The 27,935-nt window shown below is 34.1% G+C and overlaps 3 protein-coding genes across 3 annotated transcripts; 2 read left to right on the forward strand and 1 right to left on the reverse strand.

The window, feature by feature from the left end:
* Positions 1 to 1,970: 1,970 nt before the first annotated feature.
* Positions 1,971 to 13,616, reverse strand: LOC110715841 (uncharacterized protein Cbei_0202-like). Its single transcript, XM_021894458.1, has 13 exons — positions 13,188 to 13,616; positions 12,809 to 12,871; positions 11,020 to 11,442; positions 8,761 to 8,832; positions 7,025 to 7,150; positions 6,671 to 6,883; positions 5,410 to 5,457; positions 4,380 to 4,535; positions 3,744 to 3,905; positions 3,093 to 3,186; positions 2,890 to 3,008; positions 2,752 to 2,796; positions 1,971 to 2,623 (listed from the first exon to the last, which is right to left on the reverse strand). The coding sequence occupies exons 1-13, from the start codon at positions 13,533 to 13,535 to the stop codon at positions 2,390 to 2,392; spliced, it is 2,103 nt and encodes a 700-aa protein (XP_021750150.1). The 5' UTR covers positions 13,536 to 13,616; the 3' UTR covers positions 1,971 to 2,389.
* Positions 13,617 to 16,014: 2,398 nt separating this feature from the next.
* Positions 16,015 to 19,139, forward strand: LOC110715780 (60S ribosomal protein L32-1). Its single transcript, XM_021894392.1, has 4 exons — positions 16,015 to 16,119; positions 17,054 to 17,152; positions 18,523 to 18,704; positions 18,796 to 19,139. The coding sequence occupies exons 2-4, from the start codon at positions 17,063 to 17,065 to the stop codon at positions 18,923 to 18,925; spliced, it is 402 nt and encodes a 133-aa protein (XP_021750084.1). The 5' UTR covers positions 16,015 to 16,119; positions 17,054 to 17,062; the 3' UTR covers positions 18,926 to 19,139.
* Positions 19,140 to 22,872: 3,733 nt separating this feature from the next.
* On the forward strand, positions 22,873 to 27,071 carry LOC110715775. Its single transcript, XM_021894387.1, has 3 exons — positions 22,873 to 23,246; positions 24,398 to 25,839; positions 26,681 to 27,071. Exons 2-3 carry the CDS (start codon positions 24,442 to 24,444, stop codon positions 26,702 to 26,704), a joined length of 1,422 nt encoding a protein of 473 aa, XP_021750079.1. The 5' UTR covers positions 22,873 to 23,246; positions 24,398 to 24,441; the 3' UTR covers positions 26,705 to 27,071.
* Positions 27,072 to 27,935: the final 864 nt, after the last annotated feature.

Consider the following 27,935-nt stretch of genomic DNA (forward strand, 5'->3'; position numbering starts at 1 on the left):
TGAGGGTGACGGGGTTATTTTTAAGGGGCGTAGTTTGGGGGTTAGAGTGATTTCCTTGCGGGTGGGGAATCAAAGTAGAAGGAAAATAGGGTAATGAGAAGGGTAAAGGGAATGATTAAATTTTTCAACAAGCATTATCAAAGGGATTTAAGGTAGTTGATTGTCTTTCCCAAACGACCCTTGATTATTCTATAACGATTCCCTACTTTATAAAAAGTAGAAAATAACACTTAGGAATAGTGTGCTACCAACTATACCCGAGTTAAGCTAAAATACGGTCCCTCAACTTTAGTATTTGTAGCATTTTGGTCCCTCATCTTTCAAACGAAACAAATTGGTCCCTCAACCACCCATAACTTACGTTTCCGGTGGAAAAAAAATGAGTCACCAAAGTTTAAGGACCAAAGTGGCCATGTGGCAAAAAATAAAATGATATTTAAAAAAAAGTGTAGGGACCATGATTCATTAATTTTTTTTTATTTTTTTTGGTCAGTTTTTATTTTAAAAGGAATTTTTTAACCGACATTATTTTTTTTCATCAATATTAATATTTTAGTTATGATTTGCATTAATAAAACTATAGAATTTTCGGAAAAAAATATATAGGATTTTCTATCTTTTCTAACCCCACATCACCAACAACCTGCCACATACACAACCCCATCTCCACCAGTCTGCAGCCTCACCACCATCAATATTAATATTTTAGTTATGATTTGCATTACGAAGATGGTTATCGTTTTTTTGGGATGGTTTCGTGGTGGATGTGGTGATTTTTTAGGGTGATGGGGTTAATTTTAAGGGGCGTTGAGTGGTTTGGGGTTAAGAGTGATTTCCTTGCGGGTTAGGGAATCAATTAATCAAAGTAGAAGAAAATAGGGTAATGACAGGGGTAAAGGGAATGATTAAGGGTATGTTCGGCAAAATATAGATGTGAAGGTAGCTGTAACTGTGGAGATGGCTGTGAGCTGTGTATGTAGCTGTTAGCTGTCAACAAGCTGTTAGCTGTGAAAAAGATAATTTAGGTATGATTGTTCGGTAAAGTAGTGGTTGACTAGCTGTTACATTTAAGAATCAATATTTTATTTTTAAAACTATACATTAATTTTCAAAAGCTACCTCAAAAGCTACCTCTAACTTCAAAAGCTACCTCTAACTTCAAAAGCTAATAATCCTAGCTTTTAATAAAAGCTACCTCCACCACTAAAAGCTACTTGAACCATTACTTTGCCAAACACTCACATTTTTTGTTGAGTAGTGCTTATTGATATAATAGTGTATTTTTTGTAGTTTTATTTGTGAAGTTATTATTAGTAACTTGATATTTCTTTTATTGCACTTAAATTATTTCTTATGAATTGAAAGTATTTTTACCAAACAAAAATTATTTTTTCTGATTCACTTATTTTTTTTTTTTTATTAAAATATGTTTTAAATGGATCTCATTTTTAAGAACTTTTTAAAACGAATTTTATGATGAAAAAGGTACTGATGACTTATAAAGTATTTATTGAAAGTTATAATTAATTTGTATATATGAAATATTAAAAATATATCGATATATACAACATTTTTATTTTTAAAAAATCTATTTAAAATTCACTTACTTAACATCATATGTGTCACAATAGCACCTATTTGTCGCCTACGTGGCACGACACTTGCACTTGGCGAAAAGTTGGAATGTCAAGTGTCGTTGTCTCGTAACCTGGCTGCAAAACCGGCTTTACATATTAGTAAAGTGATATGTACATATTCTTTACTCAATACTTTCAATAGTAATAGGGCCTAAAAGAAAGGGTTATACTTCAGTTATAATGCAATAGGCTAACATTGAAAGCCCATAGTACGAGGTCCCTAAAATTGGCCATTTCATTATATAAGCAATATTGTAATATTTGTGCTTTGAAAAATTCAGTACAAAAACTTGTTCTTTGCAACATAAAATTTAGCTCTAGAATATCTAAACATCAATGAAAAAGAATATCTTTACACATAAGAAATAATACAAAACATTACAATTTCGTTTACAAAAATTGTTTCTTTTCAATTGAACAAACTCCCTATACAGTGAACACAAATACATTGACAGTACATTCAACTCTTCTCAACTAATTATCTTTGCCTGCGACACGAGTTAGAAACTCTCTGGTAGTAAAAAATTTCACATGATTATTCACTCATGCTATTGTTGTAATTCCTTTTTTTTTTGGTGTTTAAAGAGCCACAAGGGCGGGGGTGAGAATCAATCCCGGGATCTCCTGGAATCGGGAGGTAAACTCTAACCACTTGAGCTATCCCTCACTCTCATTGTTGTAATTCCTAATCTTACAATAATGTGATTCAATCTTTCAACCTACTTTCATTTACATATGTAAGTAGATGGCTGTCAATATTTGGCAATCCCGGAATTCTGTGCCTTGCCTAAAAGAGATTCAATATCAGCAGTTATCAACCCCAAATTTTTGGCTGCGGCAAAGCCAGCATACAAGCCATCAACAGCTGCACTAACTATTCCTCCAGCAAATCCTGCTCCTTCTCCCACTGGATATAGTCCCTTTAAATCTGTGCTCTCGAATGTTGTGCTGTTTCGTGGAATTTGAACTGGAGAGCTCGTTCTCGTCTAGTAAATCAATTGATAAGCGCAAATCAGAAACAAATAGGGTCATTTCTAATTAAATGTTGCAAATTGAGTAATTTATTAATTTAAACAAAATACAGATACTTGGGCACATTGATCAGTGAGAATACCTCTACTCCATGTAAAAGAGCCTCTTTTGAGATAAATCCTGGGAGCTGAAATACAGAAATTAGTGAAGCTCAGAACAAAATCTGCATATTAACTGAAAAAAAGAACATCATCATAATTGTAAGTCTGATAATGCAAACCTCTTTTTCAAACATCAAGATAGAATCCTGCAGAGCCTTAGTTATGTGAGCAGGAAATAACTCGTGGAGATTTGAAGCCTTGACTCCTAAGCGATAGCTTGATTGCGGCAAACACATACCTGAGGATAAATGAAAAATTATGATACTGGGCAGAAAAGGTAACACGTGAACGACAGTTGCAATAGGTTCACTGAATTTTCTACCTGATGTTCGCTCTTCAAGAAAATCAGTGACTGTCTGCACAGGAACCACAAAATTACCACCTCCCATTACAGCCGCTCTTTGTTCAAGTTCCCTCTATATAACGAAAAACTCGGCATTAGAAGTATGGAGAAGAGGTCAAATACTCACCACCTGGCATGACTTCAATAAAATGTAGTACTTGACACACTATATCAATAGAAGCATAGTCCTCAATTCTCATACGAGGTAATACTAATAATGTTATCAGTGTATCCAACTTAGTTGAAGTTGCCAAATCCAAAAGTGAGAAAATGTCATGGCAGTTCCTCACTTGAATTTCCTTAATTGAGGTTATTTTTAGGTGTGAATTAAACTCGAGAAGTCCTTATCTGAACTTCTAGACCCTAATTAGTAAATATCATCAATTGTCGATGGAGCTTGAATAGCTACTAAGCCTTCTATCAAGCCTAATTTATGAAAAATTATCCAAAGGTGAAAAGAATCAAGCCTAAATCTAAATATTTAAACCATCCAGCTTCAACAAGGGTCATTTATTCTCAAAGTATGTGTGAAAAGGGCATCACCGAAAAGAAAAGAGATTAAGGCATAACTTAAAAAATTGATAGATGTGCATTGGTCTGAACTAGCTCATAGGATTAACAGTAGCTTACCTGGAAGTCAACACCTGCAAGAGCCCCATGAAAATTTAAGCTCTCAAAATCTTTTGAGGAGACTGTAACAACAAGTGCTGAGTTAGCCCATTTTGATGAACGTCGAGAAAATGACATTCCATTAATACAGAGCTCTGATGGATTTGTACTGGTGAGAACAACCTGAATGTCATGCTAGAAAATGTTAACAATGGAAACTCATAACTAAGAAAATTTCAGGAATCTAATCTCCAAGATAATGTCATATACAAAAAAGAAACAGAAAATCTTTTACCCCTTCATTCTTAAGAAAAGAAATGCCTTCTACCCTTTTTTTTTAATCTTTTTATCAAAGATAGCCCAACCCTTTATACAGTTAAGATAGATAAGGTTCTACAATTCTAATCTATGGCTATTGGCTAATACTAAGTTACCAATTGCATTGGAAATTTCATAACCATCTTAGAAAATTTCAAACATTTAACCCCATCTGTTTACCATCAAAAGGTTCAAGCAATCCATATTCTTCTTCCCCACCCCACCTTGAAAGAACATCGGTAAATGAAGTGGAGTCATTGTAAACATATAAATATATTTTATAAGCTACAAAGACATATCCTACTAATATCATAGAAATAACTAGCTCATACAAAGTACCTGTCCTCCTGGACACATGCAAAAAGAGTAACAACCACGGCTTGTAGATGAATAGGAAGACTCTGCAACCTCTCCACTGAGATAGTTTGCAATCTTATAATCTGCAACTGGTACTTTTCCACGTCCACCTTGAACTTCAGCTGCCAATGCAGCATACTGAACATCCACACAAAAAAATCATCAACGTGGCTCAAACATTACCATTTTGGCTTGAATGCAAGTGTCCCTTCTTTGTTCAATATTTACGAACAGAACCAACTAGTTATTTGAAATTAGATAATTATGCACAAAACACAACTATACAATGCAGTAATACGGTGTCTTGTACATCAAAACACTAATCATGCTAATAAGCCACAGAGCCCACAATACACAAGAATTGTAGAATGAACAGTTTTTTAGTCATATCTAATAAAGACAAATAAACAATGACAATATGCTCTTTATACAATGAAAAAAAAAAAAATCAAACAGCAGCAGCGACACCAGAAATAGAAATTTTAACCAAAATATGTGAATTATCAAAGGATTTAATATAAATAGCAATGTAGGAATAGAGAAGCAAGTACTAACTGTCTACTTTGATAACTGAATGATATCTTATTATTTTCTAATGGTTACTGATACAAGGGCCTAAAAACTACAGCAATTTTACCTGCACCTAAAATCACACTAAGATCTTACATAGAGAGAATGCAATTTACAGTTCAGAAGAGGAAATATTTGAAAAGTGAATTTCATTAAATTTAACCGATTCTGAGAAAAACAATATGCACATGTAAATAACTAAATACCTTAGCCACTGTCAAGAAATTTTGCTATTTGAGCAAATTTATGTTAAACTTAAGATGAAATATAACTAAAGTTACTTTCTCATAAGTCAAAAGTCATTAAAATTGCAGCTGAAAATCAATCATCATAAATTCGTAACTAAACAAAAGATCATTAACGTATTAGATAGTTCTTTGAATTTGACAAAGAAATCAATGACAAATGAATTTACAGCCAACAAAGGACATGAAGGAACTACCTGTATGCTGTTTATCAGCTGCTGGGGATGCTCTACTCGCAGGCCAATCTAGAAGAGGACACCAATAAATTAGTTCAAGGCAATAACTACTCTCAGAATTTGACAAACTGAATACCAACAGCATGAGGATTCTTCAAATGCACAATCTAGCAAAACATAAACAAAACTTATGAAAGATCAAAAGCCTCATTAACAGCACTTTCAACTTCTCCCATTCCATGGAAAAGAGGGTCCAAAGGGCTCAACAAGAAAAAATGATAGAATATGAAGGCATGGCTTTCCCCATGGGCCAAAAATGGTGGAGTTGAATATTCTATCATGTAATTCTCAATCAGATTTTTTTTTACCATGGAATCATAGATTCTTTTGTTATAAAGAATATCGCTTTATTAAAATGCAACATGGCATCTCACATAACTCAGGATGTCCATGATACAAACCCATTCATTTTCTTGCTTAATTGCTAATTTGTAGCTTCCCCAAATACCAAATACAAAAAAAGAAGCAAAAAAAAAAAAAGCCTAGATTGTATAGTAGAAGTTTCCCACTACTGCGGCAAGTGAACAGGCAGTCAGGCATACACAGTAATCAGATCTTGAAGAAGGTCTAAGCCTAATTATTAATTACAACAATGACTGGAATTTGAGGTTCTCTAGGTAGAAATTCAGGGGTTGAGGATCTGAAAACAATGGTGATCAGTACGCCTACGTTATAGATATAACTTCACTCGTCCATTAATCGTATTTTACATTATAAAAAATAAAAAAAAAAAAAGATTTTTTTGCATGTAAAAATAATGCATGTTCACCATTACATAGCTCTAGTTGACCCAGAACCATAGCAGTTCCACATTGTAAGGACTACATGAGCATTTCTGTTCAAATCACTTTTCACTAGTATGTATGGCAAGACCCCCCCCCAAAAAAAAAAAAATAAAAAAAAAAAAAAAAAAAAAAAAAAAAAAAAATATATATATATATATATATATATATATATATATATATATATATATATATATAAAATCCTCCTTTATCCACTCCTCTCCCCCCAAACCAAAATCCAATAACTACCATATTTCCTCGCAAAGGCACAACTCCACTACAGAATTGTTAAGTCATCACCCCTCCCCAAACTCTAAATAATACTCTCCTCAAGGATCCTAATCAAGTCCGAAGATAGCAATTCATATCAACTTGGTAACGCGATAAAAGAAAGAGAGGTTAGAGGCTGTATTGGCAAACAGACAATGGCAAATTCTTACAGCAAAGTCCTTTGGGACCAAGCCCACATTGTGTGATAAGAGCATCTGGTATACATCTCTCGCAGAGTGCCCAACGGCCAGAACAACTGCATCATAACTCAACTCCTGACTATGGATCGGTGGGTTTTTTGTTACATCTGAAACTTTGACTCCTTTAATAGTAGCACCCTCCACAAGCAGATCATCAACCCTAGTTCCAAATTTGATTGCGACCTAACGATATCAAAGAATAAAAAAATTAAACGAAATGAGAGAAAGAGATTGGAAGCACTAAAGGGAGGGAGAGGGGAACAAAATTGACTGAGAAACATATTTAATTGATTAAAAAATATCACGATTAGTTATGTGACTAACACCCAGGGCCTGCAAATGTTGCCTGAAACTACGAAGCAGTGGAACCAGCCTATCTGTCCCTAAGTGAGGCTTCCCGTCAACCAAAATACTTCTTGGAGCACCAAAGTGAACTAGTGTCCTCAAGACCTGAGATAGAAACAAGACAGCTTACTCAGCTACTCTTAAGTCTTAAGTAAATAGTTCAATCTAGCCCACCTATAGCATGCAAAAGACAACAAAATCCTTTATTCCCAATGTTTCAAATCAGTCAGAGTGTTTTTTTTTAAAACAATATGCTATAGGGACTTTGACTGTGGAAATAACAGTTGTAAGTGAATTGTACATTAAGCACACAAAGTTATAATGAATAAATTAGGGCATGAAAGGGAATACATTGTAAGTATGCTTACATCCTTACAGGATATTCTAGGGGAAACAAAAGGAGCAACGAGAATAAGATATACTTGGGGGGTGGGGGGGGGGGGTAGTAAGAACAAGGAAATTAATCAAGCATATCTCCCTCTTTCCTTTTTATCCACTCAATAGATGATCACCTTCTAAATTATGATTGCTGATGGAAGTGTTGTTACTTGATCATAGGTTTCTGTAATAAACCAACCTTAGGGGAGAATATAGGCAGTGCATAGTATATCTGTTAGGATTTGCTCGGAGGGGGAGGAAGGGGATAGTTTGTTCTATAAGACAGAATTAGGGAGAAGGAGACCATGACAAAAAAAAAAAAAAAAAAAAAAAGTCGCGTGAAGTTTTAAGTCATCTTTTTGGAGTGATCAAGCCACTGGAATGCATCTATTGTCTATTCTCTGTAGTAGTATCAATATCAATCAAATCTCTTTCTTATTTCTTTGTTTTCTGCCATAGTTATGTTAATTCATAACAGTTTCTTCACTAATCACAATGCTTAATACTAATATGACACCGTTAGAAAGTTAATGTGTTCTGTATTAATAGATACAATAAAAGCTCACATTCCGAAAATTGAAACGACCACACAACAAAGGAAACTATTGAAATTTCTAATCCATCGTCAAGACCGTCTAAAATGAAATTTCCAATGTTTCATTAAATCTCAATGATATGGAGATTTTGTGCATTCACTATTGGTTTCATTAATCATCAGCTTTGCAGAGGATGCTGATGGTAATATGAGGTAGTACCATATACTCTACAAGGCAAAGGAGAAGACTGGTCTATATGATAACAATTTCAATTATAAGCTGCTCAAAAGAACCCATGAATTGTATATTCATGTAACATAATAATGAGTGAAATTCCTAGGGGAAAAAAATTGTAAGAAAGAAAGAAATGCTAGAGTTAGCTTCCACCCCACATCATTATCTGCAATTGACCAAACCCATTACATATCTATTAGGCCCACATTTTGCAGCCTTGCATTTCCTAACCAGCATTCTTTTCCATCAATACACTTGATTGGAGGGGCAAAGGATGTTCATGCATAGATTTCCCACAATGAAAAGAATCCTCATCCAGAAAGGGCATTTACTCACTAAGTACTAGATAATTTGACATTAAAAACAATGAGAAAAGATGGAAGAATTCAACTTTTCAGTTTTAATAAATGCCAATTGAGACGGTTACTGTCATTATATGCCAAAGCCACGCTTCGGCTAAGAATGCCAGGCTGCAATAGGTCGATGCTTGTTATACAATAAGTTAGATGTCACAACTCTAAAAGGTGGGATAGCATACGTATGCTTCAACAGGATAGATTTTCTCACCGCTTGAACACTGTCACTGTTCTTCCCAATTCTTGTTACAAGCTTCCCGTCACTCCATGTACCTGCACCACCCTGCCACACTTAAGTACTTAAAATGGCTCAAATTCAAACAATACAGAATCACAAGCTCATCCAGTGAAACGAAATAAGATCACAAACACTAAAAATTTGTACCACTAAGTTAATGGTCCAGGATTCTTCTTATGCGCAGACAATGAACTAAGCAAGAATTGGATCTAGTAAAATTCACGTACCCATTAAAAATTTAACTAAAATAGAAATAAAAACTAAAAATGCTCCTCATAACATCTCTACTAAGTTACAAACATAATTTACAACTTGCAGATATACATAGATATGTGTGTGCATCAAGTGATTTTACTCTTAGTTTTACCCCCCACATATGACTGTAATTATAGCCTGTCTATTTGTCTTTCGTGTTAATTTGCTCCTTGGACTTGATATCACCTTTTTCTCTCATTTGTGTTTTATTCAATGGTAGGTGCTTTGAGAGGTTCAAATTTTGCTCACGAAAAGCTCATGTAGACTGTAGATGAGATGAGAGACAAGGCCTGCGAACATGAAGCATTGAGTTTTGGATGTGTAATTGTGTGTTTCACAGCCTTCATTTTTGGTCCTTGGAAAGTTGGAAACTGCAAGTGGGAATATGATGAATTGTATGGAAAGCCTCATGAACTGAGATTCAAGAGGCTGTACAGCCCCACCCCCCAACACACACACACACACACACACAACAAGTGCAGCAAGCATAGGTTCTGCCTTCCCAGGTTAAGCTAAATCTTAAACAATGTGTTCTCAAATGTTTAATGAGCTCCCATATACGTCATCAGAGCCTGTTCACCACCACAATTTCAGTCACTTCCACACGGAAGAAGTCCAGGGTAACACTGACACACACATGCAATTCCAGAGATGAAAAGTTAGTTAGCAACTTCCCGTCCATTAGCTATCAGATATCAGTTTTGGAAGAAAGGGGATAAATCCCATAACTTGTGGAGAAGGATAACAAACTAAGTCTTAGTTTCCTTAGACTGCTTTAATTTATGCAGCAAAAAAAAACTAAGATGTAAGATTATAGAATTAAATTTTAAAGTCCTTCAATCAAGTCAGATTGCGTTCAGCTTCTGTGGTAACATTTCATAATATTTATTTCCCTCGATCTAGAAATTTTCTTCCTCCATGCTCCATGGCTTTGGCAATTTTGGTTTGAACTTCTCAAATGAAAATATGTTCTTAGTATATTCTTTTAGGGTATAGGGTCTATATAATAACTCTGATTGCTTGTTGTAAAGCAATAAAACTAACAAGAATTATATAAATAGTATTTAGAGGAATTCCCGTCTGTATACTTAGACTATCAAAGGAATCATCCTTCTCAAATTAACAATCCAGATTCCGAACTTTGTTAAAAAAGCACCCTAAGACCTAAAATCAAAGGTACAAACCCTCTCTAATGTGCAAACAATCAATCTTAGTCTCCCACCGTAGTCACTTACTCACTTATGCTAGAAGAAAGGGAGACAGCAGAGGAAATATCCTCTAGAGTTAGTTACGAGAAGGATAATCTAATAATTTTATGAAAGTGTTTTAGAGTAAAGAGAAAGACAGGAAATTGTCATTTGTCAGTCAATGAAAAGAGGTAGGCAGCATATTGAGGAGTTTTGAATATAAAAATGAGAGAAATTGTGACTTTGGACAGCATTGACCTTCAAAAGGGGCTGTATTTGGTGATTCTCATCTTGATTATTATTAATACAATCATATCTTACTGTTTTCCATAATTCAATTTGTATTTTCCTTTTTACTTTTTCCAGATCTTATTAATAAACTACTATCTTCAGTTGTAGTAAGAGGCTAAGGATCATCTTGATTCTTAACATAATATCCTTTAATAGAAGTTTTACCAGCTTGTTAGATTGATATTCTTCTTCTAAGTTCTAAGCAATTGGCTCAATGGAAAGATTCTTTTGATAGTAGTGCAGGCAAAGAGCCTTCCACCTTGGAAACCAAGATCATCAACCCTTCTAGCAAACTATCTAATTTTCAGCTATCACAATCGAGCTCTTGAAATGCCTTTGCGATCTAATTATTGGATACTATCTAGATTCAATCATTAACATGTCAAATGCCTAATAAATATTCCAACAGATTACTATAAGCTTGCTGAAAATTGTAACAGCAGGGTTTATAGGAGACAACAAATGCCACAAAAGACAAAATTTTGGTTGAGAAAGTTACCTCCCCATAGCAAAAGTTGCTTTCTGATTGTATTATCCGGCGAACTACCAATGCACCTATGTCACGTCCCCGTTGTTCTACTGGTTGACCTCGTTCAATTAAGGTAACATCAGCACCAAGCTCTCCAAGCACAAGAGTAGCAAACAAACCCGCAGGACCACTTCCAACAACAGCAACTTTTGGTTTGTAAGATGGAATATTGCAGTGACTATCAGCATCCCCTGCTACTGTACCTTCCAGATCCTTCTTGCAGTCATTTAATAAACTGAATAAATCACCAACAGCTTTTTCTTGGGGAATATGCTCAACAATTCCAACCTTAGGCTCCATTTCAGAGATGAAGTCCCATAACCGAGGTTCAGAATTTAAGAGCTTCTCGACATTCATGTCAACTGTGTAAACAAACTTAGGTGTCTTCAATAGCTGAAAGAAACATGACGGTAACACATGTGTAAGTCCAACGACAATCTAGATCACCCAGGGAAACTCACATGATCTTCATTTTCAAGTAATTTTTAACTAAAACCACACTCACAATTTAAACATGCACTAATATAGAGCCCTAGAAGTGCACAGAATATCGAGATACCATAGCATCATACTGAGAAGAACACATAATTAAGAACACAAAACCAGTAGGTAAGAGAGCTCTAGGAACCTTTATGTGTTATAAATCACCATTCATCATCAAGAGATACCTAAAGTTTTCACAAAAGGAGAAAACAAAAATTAATAAGGCGTAACATGCACCATCTTTGGAAGTATGACAGCATAAAGAAAATAATAGCTTCAAAGAAGAAAATTGTCCACCAATAGGATAAACACTTCGGCTAACAGCATGACTTCTATACATCGGGTTTAAATGTTATAACAACACCTATGCAATCAGAGGCAAGATCTTGTTTTACCTTATGGTCCTTATCTAGAATTATTTTCTTACAAAATTTTAGGGTACTACTCCCCCCTCTCCCTTAATGTTTGGCCCATTTTCCTCTTTAGGTCATCCCTTTAACTTTGCCCCCTACTAATTTTGGTTGTAGGGGACACAACTTTACTCCCACAACCACTACATTTAACCCCACTTCTCTCTCACATCAACTCCTTTTAACCAAAAATTTAAAACAAAATTAACTCTACCCCTTTGGACTTTTGAAGCAAATTAAAAGAGATAGAGGGAGTAATAAATAAACTACCCTAATCTATAGATTGGAATGCTCAAGTACAACAAAAACAAAACATGCGTAATGCCCTTAGGCCCGGCTAAGGGTGACAACATCAACACATAGTTACAACTTACAAGACCACCAATTTGATTAGAAAAAAATATTCCTAAGGGGCTAAGGAAGTAAAAAGCTAACACAAATGGCACTTATTTATCTGTGCAGGGGTGGGTATGATTCGCGTGAGGACAAGAATGTGCAACTTACAGAATTAAAAGTAACCCATCATTTAGAACTATCACTTTCAGCCGTTTCAGGCTTATTTGCAAATTAGATCATTCTTGAGCAATCAGTCACTTTATTGAGGAGCTTAATGTTCGGATTCGTGCATCACAAGTTCACTCAATCATAAAACAAAGCAATCTATATCACAAAAAACTTTGTAATTCATGACCAGGAAAATCATTGAAAAACTCTCTTAACCAAAAGATCACAAAAACTCCATGCTCTTTGTCCCTATAAAACTCTCTAACCTTAAGGAATAAACTGAATGACACACCTCTAATACATAATCTTCTCCTCTATAAACATTGAATGCAAGATAAATATACTATTTAGGAAAAGAATACCTTTCGCGCATCAAATGATTTTCTAACCACTGTAAATGCTTCTGCTGGAAGCAATGAGGCAACCTGCAAACAAAAATAGTAGCAGCTAAACTTCAAGATACTCAAACACTGATATTCACATGAAACTGAATAACTTTTTGCACCAATTTAGCATCATTAACCCACAAATTTCAACACATAATCATAATAAATAATTCTTCAAATCTCAAATCCCACAATTAAGCACCTAATATAAAAAATCAAAAAGTTAAAATCATAACCCAATATAGCATTTTTCTCAATTGCATCAAATAAACAAGGATTTAGCAAAACATAGCTAAAAAAATTTACGACAAAATCACGCGTTGCTCGGTGTAATTAAATGTTCAATTCTCCTTACCGGGAATTCAAGAACTTTGGCAATTTGTTCAAGGAGAGCATGAGAAACACCAAGAAAATCTTTACCAGGGTCTTTATCAACTTCAACACCAAGCTTAGATAATCTCCAAAACCCTTCAAATTTATCCTTAACACCCATTTTCTGTTTATGAATTTGTTTGAGTTTCTTCTTCTCAGATGGGTAACGGAACTTCCCTGTTCTTTGTGACCTTTTTGCGCATCGAATTTCGAGGCGTTTGGGTGAGTATGAGGTGGGAAAGGAAGATGGGTTTGAGAGGAGAGAGAAAAGATTGGATTTTGGGTTTGGAGTGAGGGAATGTAGGGAGAGAGAGCTCGAGGAAATGGACATGGTTGTGCTTGGGGAAGCGGGAGTTTGGTGTTCAAAACTTCAAATGTTGCAAATTTGCAAAATGTAAAGGGGGTTTTACTTGATAAGGTTTAAGATTTGCACTCCCTCCATATACATGTTACCTAAACTCGGGTACCTATATTCGACACCGGTACATGTCAAATTGTCCGACATGTCAATTTTATAACCAGTTACATTTGGGTCATATATATATATATATAATGCATGATTTTGAACAAATAAAAAGTGAACTAGTGTGCGATGCGCTAAGTTGCTAGTTTGTACTTGTTGGTTTCGAGTTTAAGTCTTGCTATAAACATTTTTTAGCTGTCAAACTCAATCATTACATAACTGGAACAAATAGTATAATAAAACACCAATTAACTTATCTAAGTTAACTATAATCTTGTTGGATAAAAAAATACAATTAATAAATGGCTAAGATGGTAAGACTTGTAACTTAAGCCTTGTATCAGTTGTATGTCTTGAGCTCAAGTTTTGTAATAAGCATTTTTTAGATGCAAACCTAACGCTTTTTAATATAGAAGTATAGATATAGATAGATGTTCAAGTGTTAAACGACTCAAACCCACATTTGAGCGGCGAAAGTAGAGACACAGGTATTTATAAAATACAGAGTCCATGTAACATAGATTCCTCTTTTTTTCCAAGGAAAAGTGCTCTAAATAAACATTTGAGGGAGAGCCTCTTTTCTTACCGTTGTAAGAAAAAAATACAAAAACTCTCGTATCATATATTTTGTAACTTTTGGCAAAAATGGATGCAACACGGTATTTGCAACTAATGTTTTCTTTCCTTTTTAGGTTGTCATTTCTCTCTATCTCTCTTCTCATCATATGCATTTCTATCTTTCTCTTTCTATCTTACACTCACAAACAACATTTGCCAAGGAGTTTGTGCACCCTTCAAAGTCGCAAAAAAATATACTCCGTAATACAGAGGTAGTATAAAAATGATCGTGTGCGTAAATAATGTTTTTACAACTAAAGATACTCCTTATTCAAGTGTATATGCAAAAAAAAAAAAAAAAAAAGTCAGTGTCCAGATGAGTATCTCAGGGATTATTTCGTTTGAAACTATATTATTAACATTGTAATGTTAAAAATTATCTTGTTTGCATGTAAGGAAAATTTTCAATCTGCGTGCTTCATTTCTAATCCATGAACATTGCTTAATTAGGGGTTCGTCTTATTTTGGTCCTTAAAAATCAAATTTGAGGTCGAAATTGGCAAAAAAAATAAAATAATATAAGCATTTCGATTTGCGTGAAAGGAGATGCATAAGTTTGCTTTTTTGCAAACCGTCGATATAGCCCCCCCTTAAAACCTTAATCAACGATAATACCAAAATTACCCCAAAACCTTTTATAGAGCAATTTTTTTTTACAGTTTAAAAACAGATCATGCAATCCGAGGCGTTTTCTTACACCCAAACCTAAGGGTTTTTTATATAGAGATGCTCATCAATGACCTAGCCCCTAGCCCTCTACCCCCTCTAGCCCAATCCGGCCCGACACGCCAAAAAAATGTGAGTTTGGGCAAGCATAAAAACGTATTTTTAGTTCAAAATTAGAACATGATCCAAAAAACTGCTTTGGACTGCTATAAGTATTTTGCCAATTAAGGCACAAAAATTTATTTAAAAGCCCGACCTGGCCCGAATTTTCACCTTTAGATTCTTGGTCATTTTTTCCAAGTTTGACCCAATATGCTAGCCTAGTCCAACCCTACTAGAAAAATTTTGGGTTTGGACAAACATAAAAATGTACTTTTATTTCAAAATTTGAACTCGAAAAAAAAAAACACATTAAAAACTCGTTTTGTCTGATAAAATGACAATTTATTGCGGGTAAAGATAATATTTATTAAAAAAGACTTAAACTGACTCGATTATTTACACACACGACCCACTAACCCACCTTAACCACCATTGCCAAGCCCAATGATCCACAAACCCGGCTTGCCCTACTACTCACAACCTGCCTAACCCACAAGTCAATTCCGTCCCACCCACGCTCAAGAACTTAACCTTGTCATGTCCATTTTATCTACCCATCCCACCTTAGGCCAACCCAAGCTAGTCCCATGTCTACCTATCCCAACCCATGATCCACCTAACCCCGATACAACCAAGCCCACACAGTGGCCACCTTTGGTTACCAACCATTTTAGGATAATTGACCCAGAGCTTGTTCTCTTCAGCTTAATTTCACTTAAGTTCAGTTCAGCTCCAATCATTTCAATTTCTAATTTTTTTTTTCATAAAATATTCGGTTTCAATCAGTTTAATAATTCAGTGAATCAAAACAGACCATTAGTTTTAAGTTTCACCCTTAACCATTGTAAAAAATTTAAAATGTAGCCCAATAAATTAGGATGGACCAAAAATGAAAAAAAATGAAATTAGGAATAAGGTTGGACCAAAAATGAAAAAACCACCCAATACGAAAATGGGCCTGTGAAAGGGTTAGGGTTTTAGGTGCTTTAAAATATCACAAAAATTTATCACTCCATTCTACTCTTTTGCGCCTCCGTCTAACCTATCTTCTCTCTGCAACTTTCAGGTTCTTTCTCTCTCCTCTCTTCATCAATTTTTCTTACTCTTTTTCATGATTTTGATACGTTTATTCTTTTAGTTTATATAATTTTCATGATTATACATGTTTTCTAGTTGTCTGTTTTATTTGAATTTCATGATAAACAAGGTTTTAGACGATTTGAAATGTTGAATAATCTATGAATCAGTACTAGGGTTTCCTGGTTTGATTTGTAGAGTACTAAGTATTTTTTTAGGTTTTGAAATGTTAAATAATCAGTGAATCAATACTATAACTTTTCCTCTAGGTTAAATTAGCTGTTTTGTTTGATTTATAGTGTATTTTTCGTGATAATTAGGAAATTAATTATACATTTGCTATGATAAATCTCGCAAAATTTGATGGTAGATTGATACTAATGGCTTAGGTTAGAGATTATATAATGTTTGCTGGATTTAAAGCTACTAGAACAATTGATTTTCATTAGGTTGCAAATAATTGATTATATATATATAACAAGGTTGTATTTTTCTTTCATGTTTTCGACCTTCAATGTTTTTTGATGCTATATTCATGAATTATATGGTATTGATTTAGGTTGATTAATTTTTTGTATGCTTCTACTAATTAATTGTCAGAATAACCTTATACCCTGTTGAATGTTTAGTGTAATTTTTGTAATCCATTTTCGTTTGCTGCTACTAATAAGTTGTCAGAATTACGTTGTACTCTGTTGAATGCGTTAGTGTAATTTTTGTAATCCATTTTTCGCTTGCAACTACTAATAAGTTGTCAGAATAACCTAATACTCTGTCGAATGCATAGTGTAATTTTGTAGACAGCAATTGAATGTATAGTGCAACTATTATATGAAATAATAGATGGATTAAAATTGTGAAATGTTGATACATATACGTGTATATTTATTTATTTGTTTATATATTTTTGGTTAATTTTGTAGAAATAAGCAATGGCGGTTCCCAAACTTGATAAGAAGATAGTGAAGAAGAGGGTCAAGCAGTTCAAGAGGCCCCAATCTGACCGAAAAATCTGTGTGAAGGTATAACATTTGCAACAAAGTTTTTTTTTGGGGGATTTAAATGTTATTTTTAGTCAATTTCTATGTGAAAATGGTAGTTTCTATGCTGAGTGGTATAATTGTTGAGATGAAGTTCATATGAGTTGGTTGATTAATTAATAAGTGGCAAAGATTACAAAATGCAATTTGTTTGGCTGGTTGCTTAATTATTCATAGGAGAGGAAGATTACAGGATACAATTTGTTTGGTGTAGATAAGTAGATTAGTGTATTGGTGGTCTATTTTGTGATGTGTTAGTTGGATATTGTGGTGTATGATGTATCAATGCTGAATTATAACAAGTGGCAAATGGTATATCATGGATTAATTATGACCTATGAGTGGTATATAATGATGGTTGCTAGATTTCGGGATTGAATTAGAGGCATCCTGTTTATCAATTTCTTTTTTGTGTTATAGACTTGTAGCTGATCTCTTGTATCCTAGTATAGTACAAGTAATATGTACTCTGTAATAGTTGTAGTTAAATCTGTATCCCGGGCTAGTAAATAAGTAGATGGGCCTAAACACAAAAGTATGGCATCCTTGTTCTGATATTAATGTATGAAGCTTGCACCTTGGTATTAATTATATGACCTGGCCTAACATTGAAGTCCAAATTTTGGTACTTTTTCCTGTTATCCTGTAAGTGGGTTGGTGCTTGATTATCCATGTCTACCAGTCTATTCAATCTGAAACATTTAGTAGGCTGTGCATGTTTTGACTTGTGATGTTTTTATCCAAAATTTAGGGTGTGTAGAGCATTTTTTGACTATGGTTGGTTAGAACTTGATATTCAAACTTGAAACTAATTTCGATGTGAAGTTGATAGAGCCTTGTTAGGTCTTTTTATTTTTTTATTTTTTATCTTTTGTTATTGAATTTGTATCATCTGTAATTTAGTAACTCAGTGCTGTATTTTAAAATGTCATGTTTTGGTGTTCAAGACAGACTTGTGTACATTAATTTGAATTTCACCCAATTGTTTTGCAAAAGTAATTTATAGCGCAATGTTATTATATGTTGTTTACCAACTCGTTTGGGATGAGAGATTTAATCATAAACTGGATGCCCTCTCACTAAATGCTTAATAATCACGATTTGTTTATAGCACGTATTTTACTTTGATATTCATGCTGCCAGGATTGAGAATGTTTTGTGAAAATGCTAGCCACATGGGTTATATACCTTGTTTATATGCCCTGTTACTGGTCTAGGGTAGGGTGTTTCCTTGTATTCCGCTGTTTCTTCTGAGGCCATACAAATGTAAATTAAAACCCATTGTTGTGCCATTTCTCTGAAGTTTTTTCATCGAATTTGTCTCATTAACCTGAATGGTTGTACATTTGCAGACCAACTGGCGTAGGCCAAAGGGTATTGATTCGCGAGTGAGAAGAAAGTTCAAGGGAGTGACTCTTATGCCAAATATTGGATATGGGTCTGACAAGAAGACACGTCACTTCCTCCCCAATGGCTTTAAGAAATTTGTTGTGCACAACGTAGGTGACCTTGAACTTCTGATGATGCACAACAGGTAACAGATTGCCCTTTATATTCTTTGATCCTTTTTTCTTTCACCTCTGTTCCCTCCATGTATTCTGACTTGTGTACCTTACCTATTGCAGGACTTATTGCGCTGAGATCGCTCACAATATCTCAACCAAAAAGAGAAAAGATATTGTCGAGCGTGCTGCACAGCTTGATGTTGTTGTCACCAACAAGCTTGCAAGGTTGAGAAGCCAGGAGGATGAGTGATCATGGAACCCAAAAGTTTTGTTTACAATAGATTTAAGAGGTCTGAGCTTTCAGTATTAGGCAAGAACATTACAAATCGTTTTATGATGGTCTTTTCTTGTTTTAATTTTGCTGTAGTTCATGTTTCTGACTCGTATTTTGGAAACTGGAGATTTATTTTGTTAAATTGGGAGCCCAACCTGTTTATCAGGGACGAGATTCGGGATAGTTTTAACAATTGGACTAAAAAATCAAGTTTAGGCTAGGTGATTTTAAAGTCAAGTACTCTTACGGGATAAAAAATGGTAAATGTAACATGAATATAAGAGGAGCAAACTGTTTAATAAATGGAAAGATATAAATGATGTACGTGATATCAACTTTTGGGGGACGATGTTCACTTGGACTAATGGTAGAGAAGGGGATTTGAGTGTTAGAAAGACTTAACAGAAGATATGTAAACACAAGCTTACTTGGACTAATGGTAGGGTAGGGGATGATCGAGTGTTTGAAAGACCTGACAAAGGATACGCAAATACAAGCTTGGTAAAGAGACTCGACAAAGGGTTTATATCTATCTTTGTGTAACACTGAACCCAGGAAAGACAAAGGTAAAGTGGAATTCCAAAATTGAGAGTTGGTTGGCAACGTGGGAAGGTGTAAAAATAATGGAGTTTGAACAAAAGAAAGGAATGGAATGAGTGGGATAATTTTGAGAAAGACTTGGTAGCCTCTCTTGCAATGGAAGAGGAAGGAAAATGATGAGAACTTCTTTATAAACGGATATTTTATCAAACACAATTTTTTGTACGTGGCTAGTGACATTGTATGGCCGGGGTTTATTTACAGGGGGTTACTCGTTTACATGGGGCCTTAGGGGTTATTTATCTTGGAGTTACTTATTTGATCCACTCGATCGGTCAGGAGTTACTTTCAAGTCTCACATAGAAAACGCGCTAAATGACTGAGTAAGTAACCCTTACTAGTAACCCCTAAATAAGTAACTCCTACAAATAATCCTTGAGTAAGTAACCTTTACCAATAACCACTGATTTCATCAAATTTTTTTTTTGATGGAAATTTATTCATCAATTTTATTTCTACCTATTATTATTATTGAATAATTTAAAATTCAATAATTCCTTTGCTCTTTAAATATTGCGACGTTTGTAATTGTTTAACTTTTCGGATATTACTTTTTGACACCAATAAGGTCTTTGTCTAGTATTTAACTAATTTAAGATTGTAGATTTATGTACAATATGCTACAAATTCATCCCCTAATCTAAATTATAGTTTGTATTGCTCATATCATAATTTATATGTAATGAAATATAATTGTAATGTTCCTTTCGAAAAAAACAAAAATATAATTGTATTGTGATCTTTTTGCGTTTATAGGGAGTATATACTTTCACAATATCAACATTATATAATCAAAACATTCTATAATCAAAGCTATTTATGATTTAAATATATTTCAGGATGCAAAATCCTCTCCTATATTGTTATTTTAATGTAAGATCATCTTATTTTTTTCATCATTAATCAACTAAACACGACTATCTTATTTTAATTACTCTATTATTTACATTTGTAGATTCTAAATAAATAGAGTCCACAACATCAATTAATAACCAATCAAACATGTAAACATCCTATCATATTGCCGACCTCGCATGGGCCAACACTTAGCTTAGAAGGAGTGGTCGGTAGATTTTGACAAGTGGGCTCCACAACATCCGACTTAGCCGTTGTGCTTGAATAGGACTATATTATTCCATAACGATTTTTTAAAAATTCACCAATATTATAATAAAATTAATAATTAGTTGGGGGTGGCTTACCGCTAATGGGGTCTTCTCTTAGCCGTTCCTAGATACAAACTTTATTATCAATGGTACTTATTTTATTATATTTTTGGGGTAAAGCATGTGTAATGATTCTTATTTCATTATCATTATGAGTATTATTAATTTTATTTAGTGATAATCACTTTATCAAAACATCTAGTTTTAAGGGAGTTCTATAATTGTGGGAAAGAATTAAAAATTGTTTAGATAGTTATTCAATGATTTTATGAAGTTTTATTTAATCGGAAGAAGACGGGATACATAGTTTATTATGTTTAAATTGTCAATTAAACATGTGTAATAGGTTCTATTTTTGTTGAATTTTGTACAAGTTTGACTATATGAAGTATGAAGTACACCAATATGTAATTTAGTATAGAGTTTAATCCATGCATAGGTTACAAGTATGATATTACAATTATTAAGTAGTATTGGTGTAGTGGTTAGATATGGTGACTTTGATCTGGACTTCTTGAAATTAAGCCCCATTAGAGACATAGGTGGTGAAGATTCTCTATATTTTTTTTATAGCCTACATCAATTCCAAAGGTTTTGTCTCACTACTGGTAGATTAGAGGACTTATGATTCATGAAGGGTCGAGTTTAATTGAGTTATTCTCATTAGTCAATACGTATCTGAAAATAGTAGGACCTTATTAACCAGCTTACTTTATATTAATAAGGGGAAAAAAAATCACATATAGGCATCAGACAACTATGTCATATGGAGTACATATTGTAGGTTTGTAGTATAAGTTTGTAAAAAAGGCTATGTCACAATAATTTAAATATTTTATGTTTAGCCTGATTTCTTTTCTAATAATATTATGTTTGTCTGATTTCTTTCTTAATAATAATTATTTGTTTTTACAAACTTAAAAAAAAAATCAGTTGTACAATAATTATTGTACATCCACTATATAGATAGACTAGATTGATCAAAAGTTACCCTTAAAATAAATAAAAGTTACCCTAATATGCATAAAAGTAATCCAATACAAATAAAAATTATTAGTAAAGAATCACATTTTAAATGACTAAAAATCAATTATTTGTGATTAAATGTAATTAATTACCATTATAAAACTTTTCTTATTGTCTATTTATATAAAAATTGTATTATGTTAAAAGTTACCTAAAAAAAGGCAAAAAGTTACCCTAAAAATAGGTAAAAGTTACCCTTATACTGCTCGATGTACAGTAAAATTAGTGTAAACCGGGTATATACAAAAGTTTTTGTATTTTTTTTAGCCTGACTTTTCTCCTAATAATATTTATATTTAGTATGATTTCTTTCCTAATACACAAGATTACAATAAATTTACTTAGAAACTATACAAAGTACATCTCTACCTCTCATTTACTATTGCAACCAAAGAAAGATCATGTAATGTGATATGGTAATACCACAACCCAAGACAATGTATAATTTATAGATAAAAAATTAAGAATTAAATTTGACACTTCTGCTATGTACATAATAAAAATTACATTTATACTATAAAACATAATCATACAAGTTAATTTGGCATTTGACAACTTTTTTCTTCTTTTGCAAATCTCATCTCTCGATGACTCAACATCTACTTGTCATTCAATAGCTGTTACAAGTCTGGCTTGACAAGTAGTAACCTATCCAATAATCCAATACAATCTCATACCTTTATGCTTATATGAATCGAAATTTCCTTAAATTAAATTCTTTCAAAATTCAACGCTCACATAACTTTAATAACGACACCTTACAATTTCTCTTACCGTGATTACCTATAGCTATTTAACTTTGTGATTTTCTTTTCATCTCTCAACATAAAAGAACATATACCCTTAATCATCATATTTTTTTTTCCAAATCAAACCAATCGTTCAGATCACTCACTAGTTTTGAACTCGAAAGTGGGTTAATCATTCTAAACCCTCCTAATGATCAAAGATAAGAAAAACAAGGGGAAGAAAAAGAATTGAAAAGGAAAGCCACCACAAAGAGAAACCGTTGGAAAAGCCAAAGATAAAAAAGGTTACAGTATCATTAGGAAGATGGGAAATTTGACCCCATCGTTTCATCTAAAAGCATCTGTTAATAATTAAATAAGTCAAAATTTTGGTAATTTGTCGGTTTATTGTATCTGGTTTCCACATTTGTTTTTTCTAATAATAACAATAATATCTGGAGTAGAAGTACTATTTACTCATTCATCCTGCATTAAAATTTTCTCCATTTTTCTGGGTTTTTTTTTTCCTCGAAATTTGTTGCAGAATTTTCTGTCATTTTTGTAAAAAAGAGGGAAAATTGAAACTGGATTTTCTTACTCTTGAGTAATTATCAAATGGGTGTCATCTAAATTGTTGTCTTGAGATTTTATTGATATGTTTTGATCTACTGTAAATGGCGCGATGACGTGAAAGAAAGTGTTTTTTTTTTTTTTGTTCAGGTTTTCTGGGTATTTGTCAAAGGTTACAATTTTGGTCTGTTTTGCTGAACTTTTCAGGTATATTTTCTTCATCTTACTTTTCTTTTACTTTTGATTTTTGCAGTCGATGATTTGCCTTTTGAGATTCTGGAATTTGAGAATTATGGGTGTTATATGTGAAATATGCCTGTTTTTTAGACAGTTTTTTTTGTAGCATGAACGTCCTATTTGGTAGGCGGTAATAAATTAATAATTTTAAACGACAGCATTGGGTGGAAAATGTGTAATTGAGGAGGGATGATGAATATATCTCTGGTATTGCTGTTTTTTTTTTTTTTTTGCTTTACAGTTTCTTGAAATTAAGTTTGAGTATTTATTGTCAGGTAGAGTATTTTAACATAAATTAAGGCCAATTTGCAAAGTTATCACAGTATGCAAATTTGCATATGGAAGGCTTGTTTGATACAGTATATCAATATATGGAGTATGGAATAGTAGGATAGGAATCATTTGCTGAGTTGCAACCTTTTTAAGGAGAAATAAGTTTGGAAATCAATTGGATAGCAAAGACTGATCGAGTTTCTATCATGTTTCTTGATGGTTTGGCTGTAGGTCTTTTAGAAACAGTCACTATTAATAGTCTAGTTCTTGTTGTTCTTGGTGTCTGTAGTATGGTAGGTTGATCCCATTTATAACTTGAATTTCCTAGATACATATTAGGTTGGACCGGATGCTGTTGTTGTAACGAATTCCTAGACTTTCAGATACAAATTGGGTCGATGTTGTTGTAGCAAACCCCTAGGCTTCCAGATACATTTTGGATGCTGTTGCAAGCCCCTCATAGGTCCGATGATGCTTTATTGTTTAGCTGATTCGTTAATGGCTTGTCATAATTAGTGTTTTTAGTAAAATCTTAGCAGGCTCAACATGTTGTTTGAGAGTTGGTTTAATTTACTGGTTAATGCCTCTTACTGGACATTATTATGTTATCGTAAAGATGTTCATAATGCATGGATTTGGTTATTATCTAGCAAATTGACTATTAGGGGTTCTTGAGCAGAACATTGATAGCACCTACCTTTGCAAAGCAGCAAATTTCTATATTCTTTAACCAGTTTACTTATTTTAGTTATACATCATTCTACCAGGAATGTTTTTTGGATCAGGGAAGACCATTATTTTTTTTAATCAATCTGTTATGCTCAGTGAATACTTCTGAATCTTTGCAGTTGTACAAATAATTCTCCTGATCCAAAATTGAAGTAGACTACTGATGGGCCCGATGGCTGGACGTACTCTATCTCTAGCTACACCCGGGACTAATTACCTGAAGGAGACACTCCATGCTCAGCAAGAACTTCTGCAGAAACTTTACAGTGAATTGGATATGGAGAGAGAATCCTCTGCTACTGCTGCTGATGAAGCTTTATCCATGATATTACGCTTGCAGGGTGAAAAGGCAGCAGTGGGAATGGAGGCTAGTCAATATAAGAGAATTGCCGAAGAAAAGATTTGTCATGCTCAAGAAACACTCGAGACTTTTCAGGAAGTAATATATCAGAAAGAAATGCAGATTGCTTCCCTTGAGTTCCAAGTTCAGGCATACAGGTTCAAACTTTTAAGCATGGGGTGTGATGATTTAGGTACCTGTGAGATACAGTATCCTGATAACATGTTGTCAAGAAAAAATGCAGAAGAATCAAGCTCGCGAAGCTCTCTCAGACGGAATAGTTCACTACCACCTCCTCCAAATAATGGTGCGTTGAGTAGGCGAGCTTCTACTGAGGGAACAAAATCCTCAACACCCTCTCCACACCCATGGCAGGAAAGTAAAGGTGAAGACCCCTATATTCGAAGGGAGCAAGATTCATATTGGGAAGAGATTAAGAAGTTAGATGAACGGTTGAAGGAGTTGGATGATCTAAAGGGCTCTAGTACTTTCCCTTCAAGCGAGGATACAAATGATGTTTCTCTAACAAGTGCATCTCCAATGCTGCATCCCTTCCCTGAGAATACTCCTGCGAAATCAGATTGTCTTGAATCTCCTGAAATTGCAGTCAGTGTTCAAGCATGTGAAGATTCTGCTTGCTCGACAAGTGTTCAGGATATCTTTGAAGTCCCAATTTGTCCGTTGATTGACCAAGATGGTAATTCTGACAAAGAAAGCCACAATCTAACTTTTGAAAGTGAAAATAGGAACGGAAAGCTAGATTCAGTCTGGAGTAAGATTTGTAAGTCTATTGTCAAGGAGAAAAATGATTGGGAGAAGAAACCATTGCTATCTCCAGATAGTGACCCCCCAAGTTTAACTAAGACAGATGATGCTAAAGAGATAATTGATTGGGAAAAGAAGCCATTGTTTTCCCCAAGTAGCAGTAATGAATCAGTTAAACCAAAAGAATGCAAGATTGATAAGCCATTGCTTTTTAAACAGCCAGCATTTGGCGTTGCTGACTTGGAATTTCAGCAGTTCAACAGAAGACTTAAGCAACTTGAGGATCAGAGGTTTGTAACAAGAGGCCAAGAAATAAACGCTGATAAAGCAGAAGAAGAATTAAGAGTTTTGTGGGAGATTAGGGATAAAATTGACTCAATGCAGGCTGAGATAGCTCGCTGGAGGACTAAGAAGCCTTTGCCACCAGATAGTCGTTCCCCTGGATGCCTTAAAGAGGTATGCTTTCTAACTTTTCTTATGTTTATCTTAGAAGTGTAAATGTCATATATGATATGCATTTCTTCTCCATGTCTGCCTTTGCTAGTATCTAATTGATCATTTTTCACATTGCATAAACTCTTAAGAACTGGCAGCTGGTCGCTAGTATTCCTCTTTGAAACTTGAGTGACTATGCGACATTGAAGTATACAAGTATTCTAGGGTGTCTGTGAACCATTATCATCCTTGTAAACTTATTCATCTACTAGTAAATTTAGATTTAATTCCATTAATGGCCGTGTCTGAGAATAAGGGGCCCTACTTTGGAGGCCTTCTAGATATGTTTTTTTTTAGATACGCCAATCTTTGCAATAGTAAAAGGCCTCTTTTGGTGTAAATAATCACATATACTATATTGGAATACTTAAAAGTAAAACATTTCACATTCCCTATAATAGCTGTAGATTATGATTGAGTAGCTCCAAATTGCACTTAGAATGAATGATGGAGAGATAATGGAAGGTCAAACAACCATAGTTTTGCTGAATGCAATAACAAGACAAACTGACGAACTGCTTTGGTGCTGTAATGTACTAATGTGATTCTTAATATGTGTTTGATAAAGCTTTGATTTACAGTTATTAACCTTCTGTTCTAATATCAAGCATATTTCTATATCCAAAAAAATTTCCCCTGTGATCACTGAAAAATTTAATCACAAATTTATTAATTGTATGAAGATGGTGAAAATGAATAATTTGCTGATAAGTTTATTTCTGAAAGTTTTCCCCCTTTTTTTTTACTATCTTACTATCACAAATTTAAAGCTTTTTATGACTTTGCTTTTTTCTTCTGACAGGTGATCCTTTGCTTTTGGCCTTAATCAAGTCCCTAAACAATCATGGTGTGGTTATTTTAGCTCCTTATTTTTTCTAGAATTGGTATCTGGAAAAGAATGCCAACTATCTTGGAGGATTTTTGTGTTATCTGTTTCTTTCCTAAGATGAAGTTGTGAAATTGCTTAATTGAGTTTTGAGTTCCCATGTATATCATGTATAGATAAAACAACCTATGTCGTATAGAAACATCTCTTCGAGGTGAGTTCCATACCTTAGAGCACATATATGGCTCCTTGTTTTCTTTGGTTTTCCTAGCTGTGTAAATTTCCTTCTCATACAGAATTGGATATACACGCAAGTTTGTAAATGATTGAAACAACACTAAATCTTTGGCGCCTTGGCGGAGTTTTAGATTTTTGAATGTCATATCACCCTATCTTTCTATTTTTGATAGTAAGATGCAGTTCCTTTCACCTGAGAACAACTTATCTGAACTTCTGTTTCCTTAACGCTTATTGGAATCTGAAATGTTCTCTTTGAACATGGAAAGAACAGAGCCTAACACTTTGTTTGGATAGGAAGAAATGAAAGGAAAAGAAGAGAAGAGAAATGGAGGGGGACAAAATCTCTTGTTTGGGTAAAAGATTGGGGGGAAGGTAGGGGAAGGAGAGGGAGGGATCTATTTTCCCTCTCTCTATAATAACCATAATCTCTCCAAAATTGGAGAGATTTGGAGGGAAAATGGAGCTCACCTCTCCCTTCCTTTCTTTTCCCTTCCCTTCCTCCATTCTCCCTCCCCTTCTTTTCTTTCCTTCTTTGCTATCCAAACAAAGCGTAAGTGTCAATGGTGTACAGTGTAAAGACTATAAATATGATGTTGTAGTGCTCTAAAGTTAATATGTTATTCATCTTTACTGTATCAGTTTTAAGTAACAGGAGTTTTTTTTGGTCATTAGATGTGCCTTATCATGCATCTAGCCAAGAGAATGTTAAATGGTGCACCCTGACTCTTGATTTGTGGTTAGTTACCCCAATGAATATTATAGCCCCATAGACCTACACATTCTTACGCTTAGCTTCACACTTGAGAAACTTGTAGTGAGAGTGTTCTATCGAAGAAATTTAATTGCACTTTCTTTGTTATAGGTCTTATCAAGTCTTCATACCTCTCTAACCACAAAATAAGCTATGTAGCGAATTATGTTCTCATACCCGTTACACATAGTGGATTGTAACTCCTTATGTCCTCTCTGGTATATGTGGACGTGATACTAC

Source organism: Chenopodium quinoa, unplaced genomic scaffold (genome assembly GCF_001683475.1).
Source record: "Chenopodium quinoa cultivar QQ74 unplaced genomic scaffold, ASM168347v1, whole genome shotgun sequence".
Lineage (NCBI taxonomy): Eukaryota > Viridiplantae > Streptophyta > Magnoliopsida > Caryophyllales > Amaranthaceae > Chenopodium > Chenopodium quinoa.

What these genes read in the sequence shown, in the direction of transcription:
- LOC110715780 (XM_021894392.1), top strand. Translation starts at nt 17,063, where the DNA reads ATGGCGGTTCCCAAACTTGATAAGAAGATAGTGAAGAAGAGGGTCAAG. An exon ending in ACCGAAAAATCTGTGTGAAG is followed by an intron (nt 17,153 to 18,522) that starts GTATAACATTTG and finishes GTACATTTGCAG; the next exon opens with ACCAACTGGCGTAGGCCAAA. An exon ending in CTTCTGATGATGCACAACAG is followed by an intron (nt 18,705 to 18,795) that starts GTAACAGATTGC and finishes TACCTATTGCAG; the next exon opens with GACTTATTGCGCTGAGATCG.
- LOC110715775 (XM_021894387.1), top strand. Translation starts at nt 24,442, where the DNA reads ATGGGCCCGATGGCTGGACGTACTCTATCTCTAGCTACACCCGGGACT. An exon ending in CCCCTGGATGCCTTAAAGAG is followed by an intron (nt 25,840 to 26,680) that starts GTATGCTTTCTA and finishes TTCTTCTGACAG; the next exon opens with GTGATCCTTTGCTTTTGGCC.
- LOC110715841 (XM_021894458.1), bottom strand. Translation starts at nt 13,535, where the DNA reads ATGTCCATTTCCTCGAGCTCTCTCTCCCTACATTCCCTCACTCCAAAC. An exon ending in TGGTCCCAAAGGACTTTGCT is followed by an intron (nt 5,458 to 6,670) that starts GTAAGAATTTGC and finishes GTCCTCTTCTAG; the next exon opens with ATTGGCCTGCGAGTAGAGCA. An exon ending in TTGCAGGTGTTGACTTCCAG is followed by an intron (nt 3,187 to 3,743) that starts GTAAGCTACTGT and finishes TTCGTTATATAG; the next exon opens with AGGGAACTTGAACAAAGAGC.